Source organism: Lichenostomus cassidix, chromosome 3 (genome assembly GCF_008360975.1).
Source record: "Lichenostomus cassidix isolate B80296 chromosome 3, HeHo_3.0, whole genome shotgun sequence".
Classification (NCBI taxonomy): Eukaryota; Metazoa; Chordata; class Aves; order Passeriformes; family Meliphagidae; genus Lichenostomus; species Lichenostomus cassidix.
Genome location: NC_139483.1, coordinates 30,795,197 through 30,813,176, shown reverse-complemented (window position 1 = coordinate 30,813,176; position 17,980 = coordinate 30,795,197). Strand labels below are relative to the sequence as shown.

The 17,980-nt window shown below is 36.6% G+C and overlaps 1 protein-coding gene across 3 annotated transcripts in view; it reads left to right on the top strand.

The window, feature by feature from the left end:
* Positions 1 to 17,980, top strand: part of PLD5 (phospholipase D family member 5) — a 176,360-nt gene that overhangs the window by 99,266 nt on the left and 59,114 nt on the right. For all 3 annotated transcript variants that reach the window (XM_085055148.1, XM_085055149.1, XM_085055150.1), the window contains 2 exons: positions 8,217 to 8,385; positions 16,421 to 16,535. In XM_085055148.1, the coding sequence (XP_084911274.1) occupies positions 8,217 to 8,385; positions 16,421 to 16,535 (284 nt within the window). The remainder of the gene's footprint in view (positions 1 to 8,216; positions 8,386 to 16,420; positions 16,536 to 17,980) is intronic.

Here is a 17,980-nt window from a genome sequence, read left to right as displayed (position 1 = left end):
AAGAGCTGCCAGCACAGGGTAGATTTAGGTAGTAATGATCAAGTGCTCATCCATTCTTGCAAGGTTTCACCTGAAGCTAAATGGTTAGATACAATACCTGAATGTTTCCAAAAATGAAACTCCATTCTGTCTCTTGGAAATTCAGATGCAGCTGTCACTATTGCAGCACTAGCTGTCAGTATAGGAAGGAATTCTTTCCTAGTGGAATAAGGCACTCACAGATGAAGGTGGGAAAGCTGGGAGCATAAAGCATAGCACTAGAATAGCATAGTGATTTTCTGGTCAAACCAGCCTTAATTAAGACTGTGGTTAATCTATTGATAATTTCAGGTATTGAGTTCTTTTATTCTTCGTGGACTGAATTTATATACAGAATTGAAATGAAGAGCAACACAAGACCTCTATTATACAGATTTTAGCTTTATTATGTTTTTACAGTTGTCTTTATTAAATGTAGGTATGCTTGTTTCTGGTTTGATGGCTTGGCTAACTCAGCTTCATAATGTAATTTTCCTTAGCTGGTGTCAAAAATATTCTATCCCTATTTTATTCTATAAGCAATGCAATATTTATAATTATTCCATTGTTTATTTATATGTTCTGGCGTACTCTGTCTTTATCTGTTTGAGCTGCATGTATATAAATGGTTGCAAAAGGTGTGAAAAAGAAGAAGATTGTTCTGAGATTTGTAGGTTCAAGACCTGTGAAATGTCTTCTTTTGCTGAATTGCTGAGAAATGCCAGACTGAAGTCTAGAAGACTAAACTCCACATCCTGTCTGGTCAGTAACTGAAAAGTCAATTCAGTAAATTAAAGATTCTTTTGGTCCTCTGCATTCTTATGATGATAATTCTATCAGAGAGAGATTTCAGAGGCTCAGCTGATGATACTTGTTTATGGATGCTGGTTCTCTGATTAATTTTGCTTGTATATGTAGACTTTAACAATGACAAGTTAATTTGATTTTGAAATAATTTAAGAATATCTAATTTATTTAGGTATTTTTAAACAGGGGTGCTAATGCTATGGTTCAGGGATAACATTACAGAGCCAGAAACCTAAAGCGAACACCTGAAGCAAAACCACACAGTATTTTATTCCAGAAGGGTCTTTACACATATTTTGTCTGTCCCCTTCAATTAAAGTCTATTTCTTTCTTTCTTCTATGAGAGTTTTTTGGTTTTTTAGTCTTAATGATGCTAAGTAGTTTTTTACAATGGAAACAATCTTTTTTCAACATCCTATTTAGGGAGTAAAGGGCAGTTGGTAAGGATTATTTTGGGATGCACCTGGATATGTAAAAATATAGGGAAAAGATCAGTGTTGAGTGGACTGTCCTGCATACTTCAAGAAATCTTAAGTCTGCACAAAGCATATGAAAAGTCTAAGAAAATGAGTAAGACTACTTAAAGCTCTGTGCTCATTGCACTTTATATGTTTTTTTGAACTGAGGCAAATATCAGTCATGTCAGTAAAATAAATGAAGATCTTTAATGTTTGCTATTTATTCTTTCTTGTGCTCCTTTTTCATCTGATACATTATATTACTTCTGTCTTGGTTCCAGTATTAAAATGATCCTGGTAGGCTAGATTGAATTTCTGACTAAGGTTCAGATTTGCTTTGACACCAGGGAAATACTGTCCCCAGAAGGGTGAAGTGACATTGTGAAACATCTGGTCAATTCTTTCCTTCTTTTGGATGCAGTTTTGCCTTTGGGAACTGAAAGCTTAATTTGAAATGCAACTATAAATCTTAATTTTATTACCTAAAAGATATTTAATTAGAAATCATTCACAGGTTGAAACCTTGGATGACTGGTGAATTTGTCTAGTGGGTCCTTCTTTTGAAATGTACGTGTTTATTGTATGTTACAACACAAATATTGTGTTATTCATCACAGTAGGACTTTATTATTGGTACATCCTTTCTGAAGATGATGGTATGAGAGGTTGGGTATCATCTTTCATGTACATAAGAATCCATGGGACAATCCAAAGAGAAGAGGTATTCCTGGAGTGTTTATAGTTATTTGTTCTATAGATCTAGAGGACTGAGTCTAATCTTTAACTGGTAAAAAACTAATACTGTTCTACTGACATAAGTGCTGACTGAAAATCTTACTTTCTATATTGTACTGACCAAGAATGTGGGACATAAAATCTGCCAGGATTAATGGATGTGCTGTGCATGTCTATGTGCTGTATTTGTCTTCTAGACATCGTGATGAGTGGGCACAAAAACAATTATGTGGACACAGCAATAACAAAGTGATCTTCAAGTTGATTACAGAAAGTATAAAAAGGCCTAAGTGGTGAGGAGTTAAAATATGTTTTGAAATAGTTATCATACTTCAATTGCTTCTGTGAACCATTAAGAAAAAATGAAAAGAAACTAAGTGCAAAGAAGAGGCAGGCATGGAAGGGGAAAACTGAAAGGTAAGTTCTAATTATAGGAATTAACTGGTGTGCTTAAGGCTGGAGTTCAGTGAATACTTGAAGGTGACAGGGCTTTTTATTGCCACTCTTGTGCCACAGCCACCTTCTGGAGCTGCATGTTTAAAAGGATCAAGCCACTCACTTGGCTGAAGAGGCCTGTGTCTTCTGAGTCCAGCCACATACGGTATTCACAGGATTTCAGCCTTCTTTAGGAGGTCTGTCAGAATGTTTGCAGTAGGTGCAGGACAGCTTAACTGGCCCTGGCTACATCTTACTGAGCAAAGCATCTGCATCTCTTGCATTTGTGAAGTGAAGTGCTGGGACCATTTCTTATGTCAGGGTGTTGTGTCAAGGTGCCCTGGTGCCATGCTGGCCCACGTGAGCAGTGTGAGTGGAGTCACTGACTGACTCCTGGGATGAAGAGCAGAAGCCCAGGACCAGTGTGTCCTCTTTGGCTTAAGGCAGTGCAGCCTTACATTTTAAACATCACTCTAGTCTGTTCTACCACATACTTGGAGATGTTCAAATTAAGTTCTGTACCTTGTATGTCCGCAGAAAAATATATTTAATGTCATAAAACTGAATTTATCTGCATTCACTGCAGATCTAATTCAACTAATAACCTTGAACCAAGCATTCGTCGTCCCAAGATTTTGTCTCTGGACATCAAGGTTTTCATGACTAAAATTCAAAAAGCAGACAAGTAAATGCCATTAAAGAACTTTCATAGCGTGCATATACTCAAGCATATGCAAACATACAAACACAGTAGTCTAGGTGCTTTTGAGTACTGAGTTTGAGCTCACAGTCCTTTTTAAATTCAGTATTAGCTGCTTTGCGTTTCACCTTTAACTCTGGTGTTCTGTCTTGAATTCCCTTTAATGGGTCAAGTATATTTTATTTAAAATTGAAATTCACAGCATAAGTATGTGATAGCAGATTTTGTAATTTCTCATACTGAAAGATGTTTTTACAAGGTAAATATTACATATAATGCATGGTTTGATTTTTCTTTACTGGACATACCATATAATTATCCAAATACACTGCACATCTTTATGCTCTGGTTCTGATCTCAAAGGAGACTTACTGCACTTGATCTTCCAAATCCTTACCACTGTCTTTAAGTAGACTATCCAAATGTAGTTGTGCTATACTTCCTCTTTTTTTTTTAGGATATTTCCTCTGTGAACCCAGCAGACAGAGTTTGTTTTGCATGTTTTTGAAATTGTAACTATACCTGGTCTAGAAGGGCATTTCTTAATCCCTTTCAGAATCAAGAGCTGGAGCTGTGGTTCAGTTGAGAAGCTAAAGAGAAGGTGCTCTTGGCCAGGATGACAGCTAATTATTAGATCTGAGGGAGAAGAGTGGTAGAAGGGATGTGATGAAGAAGGATGGGGAGGGCTTGAAGGTGACATGGTGAAAGCCTTGATTGAAAGCACTGATTTGAGAAAGATGTTAGGTTTTGAATAAGTATTAAGACTCTGGTGTTATAACAAAGGAGGAACTGGAACTCTGCGAGTAGATGTGGTCCTTTGGCCAAGGGGATGGTGGTTCCTGGGCTTCTGGGGGATGAAAGAGTGAAAGAAAGAGAAAGAAAGAGAGAAAGAAAAGAAGAAAAGAAAAAAAGAAAAGAAAAGAGAAGAAAAGAAAAGAAAAAAAGAAAAGAAAAGAGGGAGAAAGAAAGAAAGAAAGAGAGAGCAAAATCACAAGAGGGATCATTAAATAGGACCGTAGTGTAGGGGCAGGACTCATGCAACTTTCTTAATTACCTTCTTTTTTTTCATCTCCCTTGTCTGAAATATAGCAGCCTTATGCAAAAGCCTTTGCTCATCTTTTGTTTCTTTGTTGTCTCATACAAATCATTCCAGTATTTCCTTACCATGTTTCTTCCCTCTAATGGTGATAAAATTCAGATGATACAGAGATGCTCAAGTGCATGTGACTTGGGTTTTCTTTAGTGGATGACTCTGGATTAACACAAACTGGAGTGAATAATGTTCCACAGTTTATTGTTTTCATATGGTGTGAACCATCAGAAAAAATTTCCTTTTATACTAGTAGAATTGTTACAATTAAACTTTTTAACAGAGTTTTAAATTTTTGCCAATAGCTTCAAATTTGTTCAAGAGACAGACATACAGCATCTGCCTATTTTCACTGTCCTAGCCCTCTCTGCTGTAATTAACCCATGGGCTAAGTTAAGAACCTCTGTGTCTTTCTGAGGAACTAATTGGTATGAGATCAGAAACAACCCTTCTTGCTTTCTAACCAAAGAACTCCAAAAGATGAAGAAGAATCCTTAACTGGGTACAGAATTCACTTGGAATTGCTAAATGCAAGTCATAGCTGAGCTCAGAAGAATCTTATTATTGAGGTCATGGTCTATTCTGTGGTAGGCATTAAATACTATTCTATTGCCACAGTTCTGTTAGCTAAGAGGAGCTTCGATCTCGCTCTGACCCTTGTCTCTCTCTCTAGCTTCACAGAAATTGTGTAACATTACTTTCTCAGTCTGTGTGAGGTAGTTTTGAGAGTATTCAGCTGTAAAACTGAAGAGAGAAGCCTTTGTTGGCATTACCAGATGAAACAGAGCACCAGGAAATCAGAGAGGGGAAGGGCATATTCATTCAGCAGGTGTAAGGTTATCTGGTAATAATTTTGAGGATCGGAAAAGTCTGTTTTAATCACCATGGTACATTTGTTCTATTTTGCTTTGTTAATATGCCATTTTTGCAGAATAAATTATGTCACCATGTCTAACTTTCCTCAAGGTCTGTGAATGACCTTCTCTCCTGGAAGTTTTTGTAATACCATATAAGAAGAACCTCTCTGTGGGTCATATTGGAACAAAAATGAAAGCTAAATTTAGCTTCTATTCATGGACTTGGGGCTTGCAAACTCAAATTTTTCTACAGAAGTGTTAACAAAACTCATCTTGACTAAGCACTGCAACTTTGCTATTGTGTCAAACAAAAAGGGAATATTGTAAAGGCAGAATCACTTAGTATAAAAACTTGCTGCTTGATTTTTTTGTATAACTTCTGAGCTTGGTGTTAGGTTTTAACATTGGAAGTTTTTTGGCAGAATCAGTTCATTATTAAATGAAAATTATTGAAGGGAAAGCCATACTCTAGAAACAACATTTTAACTAGTGCCCTAGCTAGATGAAATGTGGGGGTTTTTCTTTGTTTTTCTTTTATTTTTGCTAAAGAGCATGAAGTAGAATCACAGAATATGCCGAGTTGGAAGGGACCCATCAGGATCATGGAGTCCAAGTCCTGACCCTGCACAGGACATCCCAAGGATCACATCATGTGCCTGAGAGCATTGCCCAAACTCTTCTTGGCCTCAGACAGGTTTGGTGCTATGATGACTTCCCTGTACTTGCTATTTGGTTAAACAGAAGAATAGGAAAAATATTACCAGATAGTGTGTGTTCTGAATAACAGTTCTGCTAACTGGAATGCATTTGGCTTCTAGTGGATAACCAAACCTAAATTATACAACGACGTGGGTTCCACTAGAAAACACCATTTATGTCAGGCAATATTCTAATGTTGGGAAATTTTGGTCACTACTTGTTCAAAGGAGTGATGTTCACTTTTAAATTTTAAGTAAATCAGGACTACATCTGACATTATTTTATGTTTGAATAATCCTTTGATATGAAGAATGTCTTTGAAGAATTTTCAGAGTAACTCTTCTGTGTATCTAGAAGTGATTGAGTTGGGGATGGAAGATTTCAGAAAGATGTGCATTTGTTTCTCATCTTTGCAAGTGGATTATTTTGAGGGGGGGTTTATGGCCTTGTAGAGATCACTTTATCTTCTCAGCTTCAGTTTCTTCCTCTTTGAGGGTGGCCCTCCTGCAACTCTCCATAAAACAGTTCTGGAAACATAAGCATGCTAAGAGCTGCAATATGATTAGTAATGCTAACTATTGAAAAAAGAATTAGCCAGGCTTTCAGGAGATCTAGCCAAAGTTTTATGGAGTTCTGTAACAGGATTATTGGCAAAAGTAAGCCTAAACCCCTAAATGTTAGAGTAAAATAGTTTATTTTTAAATGTGTTTGAAACAGCACTAAATTTTTAGAGCACTAGTTATTCACAAAGTTTGTAAACAAGGTAGCTAGAATGTTTTATAATAAAATATACTTTAAAGACATTAAAAGATCTCATGTTTTTAACATTTTAGAGTTATTTGCTGATGTTGCAACTTCATTACTGCAATGTAGCTAAGTTTAATGTTAACAAATAGAACAGTGTGCTCAAAGTAAGTCATGGAGAGTGTCATTGGTAATTGCAGCTTAGTGACACCTACGTTTCACAGTTTGACAGATTTTGGGGAATAAGAGAACATACAGGAGGAGCTGTGCCTGTGCTGGTTTGAGTGGTGGTATTTTTTGCCAGGTCAGGAGATTAAGAGTGTGATAATGACCTCAGGTTTACTTTATCACTATTCTTGCTGGGTTTTCTTAACTTTGTTTAAGAGTACCAATCTTCAGTCTTAATGGGTTCACTTCACAAACATGCTTGATATTCTGAAATAGCTGTAAAACTTTCCATGTGAACTCTCTGGGATGAGCTGAATTAGTAGAAGGTACTGCACTAATCTGTTTTTCTAAGAGTCAGAATATGTACAATTATCTTTTACCCTGGAATTTTGTGATAATGATTTACTTAAAGTTTAGAAATTATATTTATGTTACTGGAGTTGATAATTAACACTATTAACAAGTACAAAAACAGTGTGGAAATGCTTGATGTACTTGTATACAATAGAGGAGTAATCTCCAATTTCCTATTACAGCTTTACTACATCTGGTTTGTATCATTCACAGTAAAAGTGGCAGATGTTGGGGGCATTTATATGAAAATTTATTCTCTTTCCCTAAAGACAGAATTGGAGGACTTGTTTGACTTTATTTTATTTTAAAATTCCTCTATTGAATGTAGAGAGAAGCTTTACCTGCTGCAATTTGAGGACATCTAGCAGTAAGGTGGTGTGCTGAATGAAATACATCATTTCCCTGAAGCAGAGGAGCATTTTTTGAGCTGACAGTTTACTACAATGCTTGTTCAGCTTCCTGGATGTGACTATCTGTATGAATTTATGTAGCCCAATTTGAAAATGTTTTGAATACTGTAGACAGTAAGATCAAAGAGCTTTCCAAAAAAAGCAGGAAACAAAAAGGTCATAATTCTTTTTTTAACCACTGGATCCCAGTTAGAGCCTTACACAGGTAAACCAAAGCAGAAAAAATGGGTATCTTAGAGCAGTTGGGAAGGGAGACTTCATATGTGGAGACTGCAATGTAATAAAATGTTAGCTGTGAAAGCAGACCTAAGAGAATGCTAGGGAGTGTACATCTTGCCACATTCCTTAGAGAGAAGAAAATATATTCAGAGATGAGAGTGGCAAAGCAAGAGGAGATTATTTCATTCTTCCCATCCTCACCTTAAGGACTTCTAAGGATTCCCACTTACTGTGTTGTAAGAAATAACCTTTCCATGTGTAAGCTAATCTTGCAGAGCTTGGAAAGCTTAATTGGCTTTGCTGCGTTAGCAGTAGGTCATTTCTGCTCTTCATTGTTTTGGGAAGTGTGGAGCATGGCAGTCAGCAGCTGCAGAGAGAGCTGGGGGGTGGCAAACTGCTGAGAGCCTCAGGGAGCAGATGTTGAACCACAGGCCCCAAACCTGACGTTCTTTGCAATTTGGAACCTTCTAATAAAGAAAAGTGCTTTTGCTAAGTGGTTATTTTTTCCTTATCTATTCTCAGGGTTGCTCTTGTGGAAAATATTCCTGAAGGGATCAACTATTCAGACAGTGCACCATCCCATTTGTCTCTTTTCCAAGGCTGGATGAATTTGCTTAATATGGCTGAAAAGTCTGTTGACATAGTATCTTCCCAGTGGGACCTCAATCACAGTCATCCATCAGCATGCCAGGTATGTTCTAGCCTAACAAAAGAGTGGGACCTTAACAGTCTGTTCTTGTTGTCAAACTATTAATTTTACAGAACTAAAACCCTTCCCTGTAGCAGAGCTATTTGTTTGGGTAGTCTAAAAAATCATTTTCTTATGGGGATTTTCCTGCCAATACAAAAGCTTCTGAGAGTGGTTTTGTGCTTGGAGTAGATAGTATTCAACACATACTCACAACACTTCCATCCTAGGAAAGAAAGTCATCATATAATCTTAAGAAAGCTGTCGAATTCTATCTGTACTAGGACATTCACCTATTTGGGAATATGCATAACTCTATACAATTACTTTCCATTTGGTGCTACTGATGAGATAAAAAAGCAGGCATGCGGATTAATTCTTCAGCCGAATAGATGGATAGAATTATCCTTACAAAGAGCAATATAGTGTCAGATGATTTACAGCTTTCCAAAATTAATCTTGGGAGGGAGCAGTGTTTGAGACTTCTGCAATTAAGAACACTGTGAAAAATCATAAATCATAGTGAATAAGAAGGACATGCATTACAGTGATGCTGTGCCAACAAACACATTATTCTTGAGAGCAATCCTCTTCAAAATATGGTCAGGGCATGTTTGCATTTAGTATCATTTTGAAACTAAGATATCAAAGAATTGATAGGCTGAGAGTGTCTCCTCTTTTCCACTAAATAGATTCTTTGCTGAAAGGAGCCACTGAGATGACTTGAAATGGGGCTAAAATGACAGCCAGGTAACTGTAAGGAATCAACTCTGTTATACTATGGCATAAACTCTTGGCTTTGTTTCTACTTCTGTTGATCCTGTACAATAAAAATGCCTTTTGGTGGATGATAGGCAAATCCTGGTATTCTGAGCAACTATATTCTGCTTCTTTTGGAATAGACTGTAGCCTAGTTGAACAGCATACATAAATTTTCTTCAGAATAAGTTTGCTGCATATCCATTTAAAATAGTGAAAATCTAAGGTGAGCAGATGAATAGAAAAAGTAATACAAACCCTTCATTTTAGAATGCTTATAAATATTGGAATACAGTTTGTGAATAAATTTATGGAATGTCAAAATATTGACTTTTTTCACAACATAATTATGCAGCTAGGCTTTATTTAAATTTATTGTTTAAGTAACTTCAAACCCATGTACTGTCATTCAAGCAGATGAATTCAAAGAGAATGTGCCTTAGATGTTTCTAGGATGTGCATGAGTTGATATGTGCATGAATCTTTCAAAAATGTTTTGTCTGAAAAAAATTCAGCATGTCATTTACTTCAAAACTGGCAGAGCCTAACAAATCCCAAACAGAGGACAAAAAATAGCAAACTGGAAATTGGGATTTCAGTAGTTAAATATCAAATCCATTCCCCGTTCCACATTTGCATTGCAAAGTAAACACTGTAAGACAGTATTCAGCAGAGAAAGGAAGAAGAGACATCTAAGAAGTGGATTTGGTCTTTCATCCCCAAATGCACAGTTAAAGCCAGAAAAATGCAACATTTTTCATAATATTCTATTCTAGTTATCTTTTTCTGCCTGCTAGTAGTCTCACAAAAATGAGTAATTACTTCTGTTTAAAGGCAATTAGTATTCCAGTCATTTCCTCATTTGTACAGCAGTGTGGGCTGAACAGCTGATAGATCTTCCTGTCAAGCTTGTCTATTCATGCTAAAACACTGTGTTGTTATTGGCCAGTCTGATTGCTCAAAAATTGCCAAGAGGCAGTGTTTCTTAGCAAATTTCTGCCCCAGAGAATGTACACAAAGCTCAGTCTGAAAAGGAAGGGAGAAAACTCGTATTGTTAAATCTGCTTTCTCCACCTGGTGAAATGAAAGTGAAATTTCAGAGGAGCTTCAATAACTATAATCTAGTAATTGTTTGAAGAATAATTCCAATGTCCTCAAGTCTTTACAATTGAGTTGGGGGAAATATACCCAACATGGCAGAAGCATTATGAAAGGTAATGGGGTGAGATGCAAGACAGCCAGGTAGTACAGTGCTTAGTGAATGAGTTCTAGTTGTTCCTCGAATGATTCTTGTTTTTTAGAATCTAAGGACTTAACCAATTTCCATATAGACCCACGTCCTACTCTATAATTAGCAATTTCCTTTTTATGAATATTCAAGTCATATTGGAAAGCAAGGTTCTCCCCAAGAGCACTTGAACAGACATGGATTTGTGAAGGAGAAAAGCAGAGTTGGCTAGATTTCTTCTTCTCAATTAGTTACAAGGTTTAACTACATTCTCTGTATATGTCTGTGTAGTCACATAGATAAATACATATGCACACACATATGTGCAATACACATGTTGAAGAAAATATAGCAGGAAATTCTACAACTTTTTATACACACATGCATATATATGCCCAAAAATATAAATGTTGTCTGTATGTGTGCATATAGACCATCTTGTCCAACTCTATATTGGACATACATATAAATGTATACATTTGCATATATAAAATTGCAGAACTTCCTGCTGTATTTTTCTTTATTTTTGTTTGTGGGTATGTTACCTAGTGTCCTTGGCTCTTGCTTGTCCATATTTTGTTGTTATAAATCTCAATAAACATTCATTGCCTACTGAGCTGTCCAGGTCACAACAGTTGTGCTCAGTCATCTGAGATGATGAGTTTGGCTAAATTGGATTCTCTAAGGACAGACACATGATGAGACACTGTTTCTGTGCTTCGACAGATAAAGCAGTCAAGTAAACAAATATTTGCTTGGCAAAATAGTGAGTTCTCTCTACCCTGCTTTTCTCATTCAGAAAAATCACCCCATATATTTTGGCAACTTTGTGTTGTCATTATGTGTGGTTTTCAAGATAGCGGGGCAGTTGTCACATAACAGCATTGAGGTTTCTGTGGAATGTGAGTATCTGACTCTTCCTGTGCCAATCTGATGTTTAGAGATATTAGAGGAAAATGGAAACATTTTTTTGAGGATGGCTTTTGATTCATTTTTGTGAAAATGAGAGAGGTGAATACAAGATCATGCCAGTTCAGAATTTTCACAGTTCATTTCCTCTGGCTCATATTCTGTTTTGAAACTTTAATTCAGAATGACCTTTTAGATTTCCAGCAAGTCCTTCACAAACTTCAGTTAGTTTTCCACAAATCAGAACCAATGCCATCATGGCATGTTGGTATTGCCATGAATATGACACAGTCATCCCTGGATGGCTATTTGGATGAACATAAGATGATCAAAGGGTAGATCTGCATCTGATTTTTACAAGCATCACATAAAAAATAGATATTTCTGATTTTATTTACTAACCAACTGTGGCTTGATGGGAGAAGTCCCCCATCCATGTGATGCTCTGTCTCAAGTCAGGAGCTGTCCAGCTTTGTAATGAATCTCTGATGCTAAGTCATGAGTCACTCACACTTGCATTGCCCAGGGAGCTTAAGTGATTTGTTTGGTAGAACAAATGTTTGTGGAAGAGCTTAGGTTCTCTTCCTTGAAAATTATTGGGAAATGCAAATAAGTACAAAGAAGAGCATATCTCCAAACCTAGCAGCTACCAGCAGAAATTGGATAGGATCAGCTAGAGAGATCCATAAGCTTACCTTTACACAAACACCTCTCCTCTTCAGGTGCTGGTGTTCCCCTGGTACAGACAGAAGCATAGAAAATAAATTCAAAAAGGAGAGGTTTTAAAATGAAAGCATATTCCCTCCCTTTGCATTAGCTGTTTTGCTGGAAGAATTGAGGAGAGCATTTAAGTTTCTCTGTTCTGTATTAATAACAGCAGTTAAAGTTAGGATTTCTTGATTTATTTGCTCTATGCTCTATGCCAGCATGCTATGGCTTTTAGTGTTATTTTATAAATATACCCAGAGGCTTCATTATAGGAAAACTTAAAAAAAAAAAAAAAAAAAAAGGTAGAATTATATTAAAAAAAACCCAGAACAAAAATCTATGAAATAATCAGTTTTGTTTCTGGCTATTCTGGGAATAAAAAGCTAAGCATTTTCTAAACTGTAGGATTCTATGTTACTTAAGAGTATAATAATTCACCTGGAGAGTGCTTCAGTAAATACAGCATTTTCATGTTTGTATCTCCCCAATTTATTTCTAATGAGGAACCTATGCTGATAGAGACAAGAGCAGGCAAGGGAAATCAGCCAGGCTACAGACAACCTGTCTAGAGACTGCCAACAAATTGCTGTGGGGGAAATTTCAGGACATTTTAGTAATGACAGCTTTCTTTTTTTTTCACATTCAACAGTTTTCTGTGGCAGGTACAGCTGGGGCTGATGTTTGAGATTTATGATGGTTTAAAGGTACCATGCAGAAGTCAGTTTTTTCATGTGATAAATACTTTTTGCATCCTATTTTGTCAGTTTTGGTAAGCTTTTTCAAACAGCCCAGTGAAAAATATAAGAGAATATTTTATCAGGATAAGCAGATTTCTGGTGGTATTGTTTTTGAAAATGCTGGTATTGCTATAAGGTAGCCACAGTTTCATAGCACTTGGCTGCTATAATTTCTCAGTCCTCACAAACTGGGTTTACAGAAATTATTCTGATCACTGTCACGTAGTTGTGCAGCAGCCTGGTATTGTCTCACAAAGGGAATGTGGTCTGAATGACAGCAGAAGGGTTTGTATTCAACAGAAACATTTCAAATGTTCTGACAGCAGTAACAAAACATTTCAGACCTTCTGTCCCATCTTTTTTTCCTTTTCATAGAGCAAACCAGTAAAATTGCAAGTAAACATGTCAGAAAGTATAGAAACTGAGTTTCAAATTAATATTAATGGGGAAGAAGTCCAGCTTCTTCAGCAGTGAAGGAAGAACTTCTAGTAATCCTATTTACTGTAGTATATACTTGCTTTTAAAAGCAAGTTGTGAATTTTTCATAGTTTGGAGTGTCTAGCTTGAGCTTTGGTGAGAGGATGAATGCCTGCTGAGGGATGATGCAGTGACAGGTGAGACAAAGGGAATTCTTTCCAATTCTGTCACAGGTGGTGTTTTTTGTGTACCTGTATAAACACAAATATTTGTGGTGAGTGCACTCCTAGTTTTAACCATCATTACTTAGAGATGCTTTAAGTGTTGAATCAATTTCAGGTTTTACCATTTAGAAACATAATTGGAAGAAAAATACCACAAATGAATAGCTTGTGGTGTCCCTGATGGGCAAATAGATGCATTTCCACAGAAGATGGTTTCATTGGAATGCAGGGCTGCACTCCAAGCAATCTATTGAACCATAGGATGGGCTGTTCAGCAGGAGGCATGGCCTGCAGGAGACAGCTGTGTTGCTTACATCAAGGCGTAGTAATATCAAGGAAAACTCAGGAAGCACTGCCAGGTTCTTCTTTGTCCAAGCTACAATTAATATGGAAAGTCCAGACTTGTTTATCAAAGCTTTTGTAAATCATATGTAAAATAATCTCCTGCAGCTAAAAGTAGCAATAATACTCAAAAATATCTACCAAAGTGAAAAAAATTAAGAACCATCCTCTGAAGCAATTAATTTTATCAGTTTTAGACATTAACTTCCTAAGCATTTCTTTAGCAGAACAATTAATGCATTAATTTGTATTGATAATGATAATCACTTTCCATGAAATTTATGAATGCATTTTCTATGTTTATTTTTGTATGCTAGAGCTTTCTGCCATTCTTCTAGACAAAATCAGTTTTTACAGATAACCTAAACAAAAACAGTGTTTATCTTTTCTTCCTAGTAAATGGAATCAACACAGAGAACCTTTCTGAGTAGCTGTTCCTACTTGTGTTAATTAATATGCATAATATAAACCTTTTAGTCCTTAATTTTCCCAGCTGACTTTTGCAAAGATGTAGCTAATGAGAACCAAGAGTGCTGCTGTCTCCAGTCAGGGGACCCATGTGAGGTGTGTCCAGAGGCTGGCAGAGCTCTGATATGTCAGGATCCTGACGCTCTGGGGGAGCTAGGGGATGGGGCAAAGCAAGGATTGGGAATTCAGCAGACAGCAGGGCAGTGATTGCTGTTCCCAGATTTGGTTGGAGCCTAGCAGAGCCAGACTACAGCACTTGCATGAGAAACCCTCATGGAGGGAGCAGGGCACCCAGGAGTACCAGTCAGTACATCTCTGCTCCCCCAGAATGGTGCTGGAGCAGCTGCAGGATTCTATGTGCAGCATCCATCTCCTCCACACTCTTATCTTATTAATTCTAATGTTCCCTGTAACATCTGCTCTTCTTAAAAAGACCCAAGACAATCTCTGGTGTGAGAATTAAAGATTCTTTAAAACTTCATGAAGTATGTGAGGGAAAGCCACTCTGATTTACACAGCAACTCAGGGCTTTTGGGTGTGGTGAGTTAAAATCATGGATGGCATTTCTTACATATGGAACCACCTTGTCACCTTAAAAAATGCTGAATCTGATTATAAGAAGCATTTGGAACTTCATGGAAAGAATGTTTTTGTTTTCCTGTTCTGTTAGCTATTCTCCGATGCTTTCATTATGGCAGCATCAGATTAACTGATAATTCTTGTGAGCCCTGGGATGAGGAGCGAGCTGTACCATGGATTTGAGTGAGCAAGCAGGCATACATTACAAAAGTAAAATGTAAACAGCAGTTCTGTTTCTATTGCAGCCTCTGGCTGCTTGGTAATTTTGAGAAAGCTGTATTTTAGGAGGATGGGTGTTCTTATTTTGCTACTTATATTCCAAATATATTAATAATAAAATATAGGTCTGCACTGTGACAGGGGAAGCAGTACTTTCTGTGACTGTGTAAAGCCTAAGGCCCAGCTAGGCTCCAAGTATCAATCTGTGCAGGCAATTACAGGGCAAAGGTTGGCTTTTCACTGTCTGTTGTTTATGGGTTTTCAGTGTGTGGGGAGGGCTTTTTTCTGAGGTTTTGTTGGTCTGTGCTACATCATATTGAATCATCCCAAACTGTTCTTGGTTTGTTCATTTTTGTTGAATTGAAAGATCCTTTTAAGATTCTTAGAGTAACAGTTTGTACAGAGAATTATGTAACATGGCTCTGTGAAGAGCTTTATCTTCTACCTGTTTGTTTAAAAGTTGCTGTATTGCTGTTGCTTTTTTTGTTTTAGCTTTAGGTGAACTGTGTGGTAGGGCAGGCATATTGTCAGGTGCAAAAAGCCCAAAGTCTTTGTGCATTGGGGTGGTAATTGAAAGTGGTGTCTGCAGTACTGTTGGAATAGCAGCAAGGAAATGACCTCTGGCTGTAATTGTAGTAACAACACAGAAGTGATACAATGGTGCATTTATTCTTGACAGGGGCTAGTTAGATGTTACTAACTAAACTTTTTTGTTTAATTTAAAATATTGAACCTAAAACTTAAACATTAACAATGCAATCAGAAGTTTTACTTCTTTCTTTCTTGGTTATGGAAAAGTATGGTGATTTAACATTTTATTTTTCATGTGAAACAAATGTCTTGATTTCTGTTTTGATGTTTATCCAGCTCAGTATGACATTGCCTTTCTTGTTCTGTGTTAGAAATAGGGCTTAAACAGTAAAATTGTATAGCAGTACAAAAAGTAAATGCATATAAAATACCTGTACATAATAGTTTTCCTACTTGATATAACTCATCTAAAGATGAGCATGCAACCACTTGAAAATGTGTTGTACTATGGGTAGAACCACTTGCAAAAATATCATTCAATACAGAAAAAATGTAATAAACTCTTCTTGAACTTTTAATCCTACGTCAACAGACTGATTATTTAGAGGGAAGTTAATATCAGAATGTGCTTATGCAGCATAAAACCCCTGGACAGTTCATTTTCTGCCTGGCACCTGACATCTGTAGTATTGCACAATCTGGGAAAAGGAAGAAACCATTTAGCCTTCAGAACAGTGTTTCTCCATGAAAAAGTATTTGAGTTGCTAACCTTTAGGGTAGGTTTAATCACATCTAGGAGCCTAATTACTTGGCCATTGTGTATGTTTTTGTTTTAATGTACCTCTTTAATTTGTTGATACACATTTTGACCAATTCTGTGTCGTAATGCTTCTGCTTTCCTTTAATGTTCTTCCCAGGGTCAGCGTCTCTTTGAAAAATTGCTTGAACTGGCATCCCGAAATATTGAGATAAAACTAGTGAGTGATAAACTGCCCATGGAATCAAAGGTATTAAACGACTTGAAAACAAAGGGTAAGACCAAGGTCTTTATGTTGCTATGCCACTGACTGCTGCATAATGTTCCTGTCACTTAAATTGCAGACTCGGATGATAGATAAAATGCACACTACTGGTTTTGCACTATTGCCCTATAATCCTTTATCTTTCTCTGGTTCATGGATGTCAAAAATCTAAAACTGTTACTGTAGTTGATGTCTGCAGTTTGCAAGCCATTAAAAAGGCAGTACCTGATTAGATAGGTGTTTAAATTCCCTGCAGCCACTTTAATGGGAGGCAGTGGAACCTGAGAGTCTGCTGTAATACCTTGTGGGACAAGATGCTTTCCTCTTTTGAGCAATAGAAGAGTAAATTATTAAAACAGCATGTACATGGTACTGATGATTCTGAAGCACTGGAAAACAGACCATTGGTCAGATTTACCATCTGACAAGGTCTCCTGTGCTGTATGTAATTCTTTTGTCTCCGCTTTCCTAATCGCTGTTTTGAGGCTCAAAAATCCCTATCCAAAGAGGGATTGCATGAATAAACTTGTTTTATGTAAAACTGTGTGGAAAAATAGTAAAGAGAATTTAAGAATTGCTGAAAGAAATTAGACTCTCTTTTTAGCAATCTCATTTCTTCTGTTAGTTATCTATATAATCTGATAAAAGCATGATTTAAGGGTAGGATACCCTTTTCAAAGAGCAAAAAGAACCTATGTATTTTGCTGGTGATCACTTTTGACACAGATAGCTATATGGATCACAAAGGGAACTCCAAAAAATTTAATTAAGCAAAGGAGTTGTTATGGATAGTAGCATCCTATCGTAGCATGTCTGTTCATGCTAGAGTTTTCCAACAAAAATCAATCTGTATTTGTTTTAATTCCTTGTAATCTCCTCACTGCACAAGTAAAAGAATATTACTAATGGAAGTCCTTATCCCTGAGGAAGATTGGCTTTTAACCAAGACTGACAAATTAAATAAATTTAATAAACTTAAATTTAAAAACTAATAACTATAGATCCTTGTCATTTCATGACACTGCTTATTTCAGGGATTTGAATATTTCTGCTACATAACCAAAAGATATCAATCCTTTGATAGCCAGAATATATCAAATACTTTGTCAGATATATGTGAAGTATCTTTTTCTGATGTGTTGAAAAAGAAATAGATATTTTAACATCTATGTCAGTGAAATCATCTTTGAAAAAGTTGTTTCTTCTCCCTTTGATTATAATATCCCAAATTCACATGAGTCAGGAAATAGGAGAGGTGGGTCTGTACATTTATATCGGTGTACTGGCAACAGATATTTTAATTATCATTTATTAAAAATACCTAATACCAAAAATTATCCTCTTTCAAAAAAGATGAGGAGAAATTTTTAGCTAGAAAATGGGGAGAAATGTTTTAACACTTCCTTCAGCTTATGTAGGAAGTAATCTGTGAGCTTTTTGAATAAAAAAACAAAC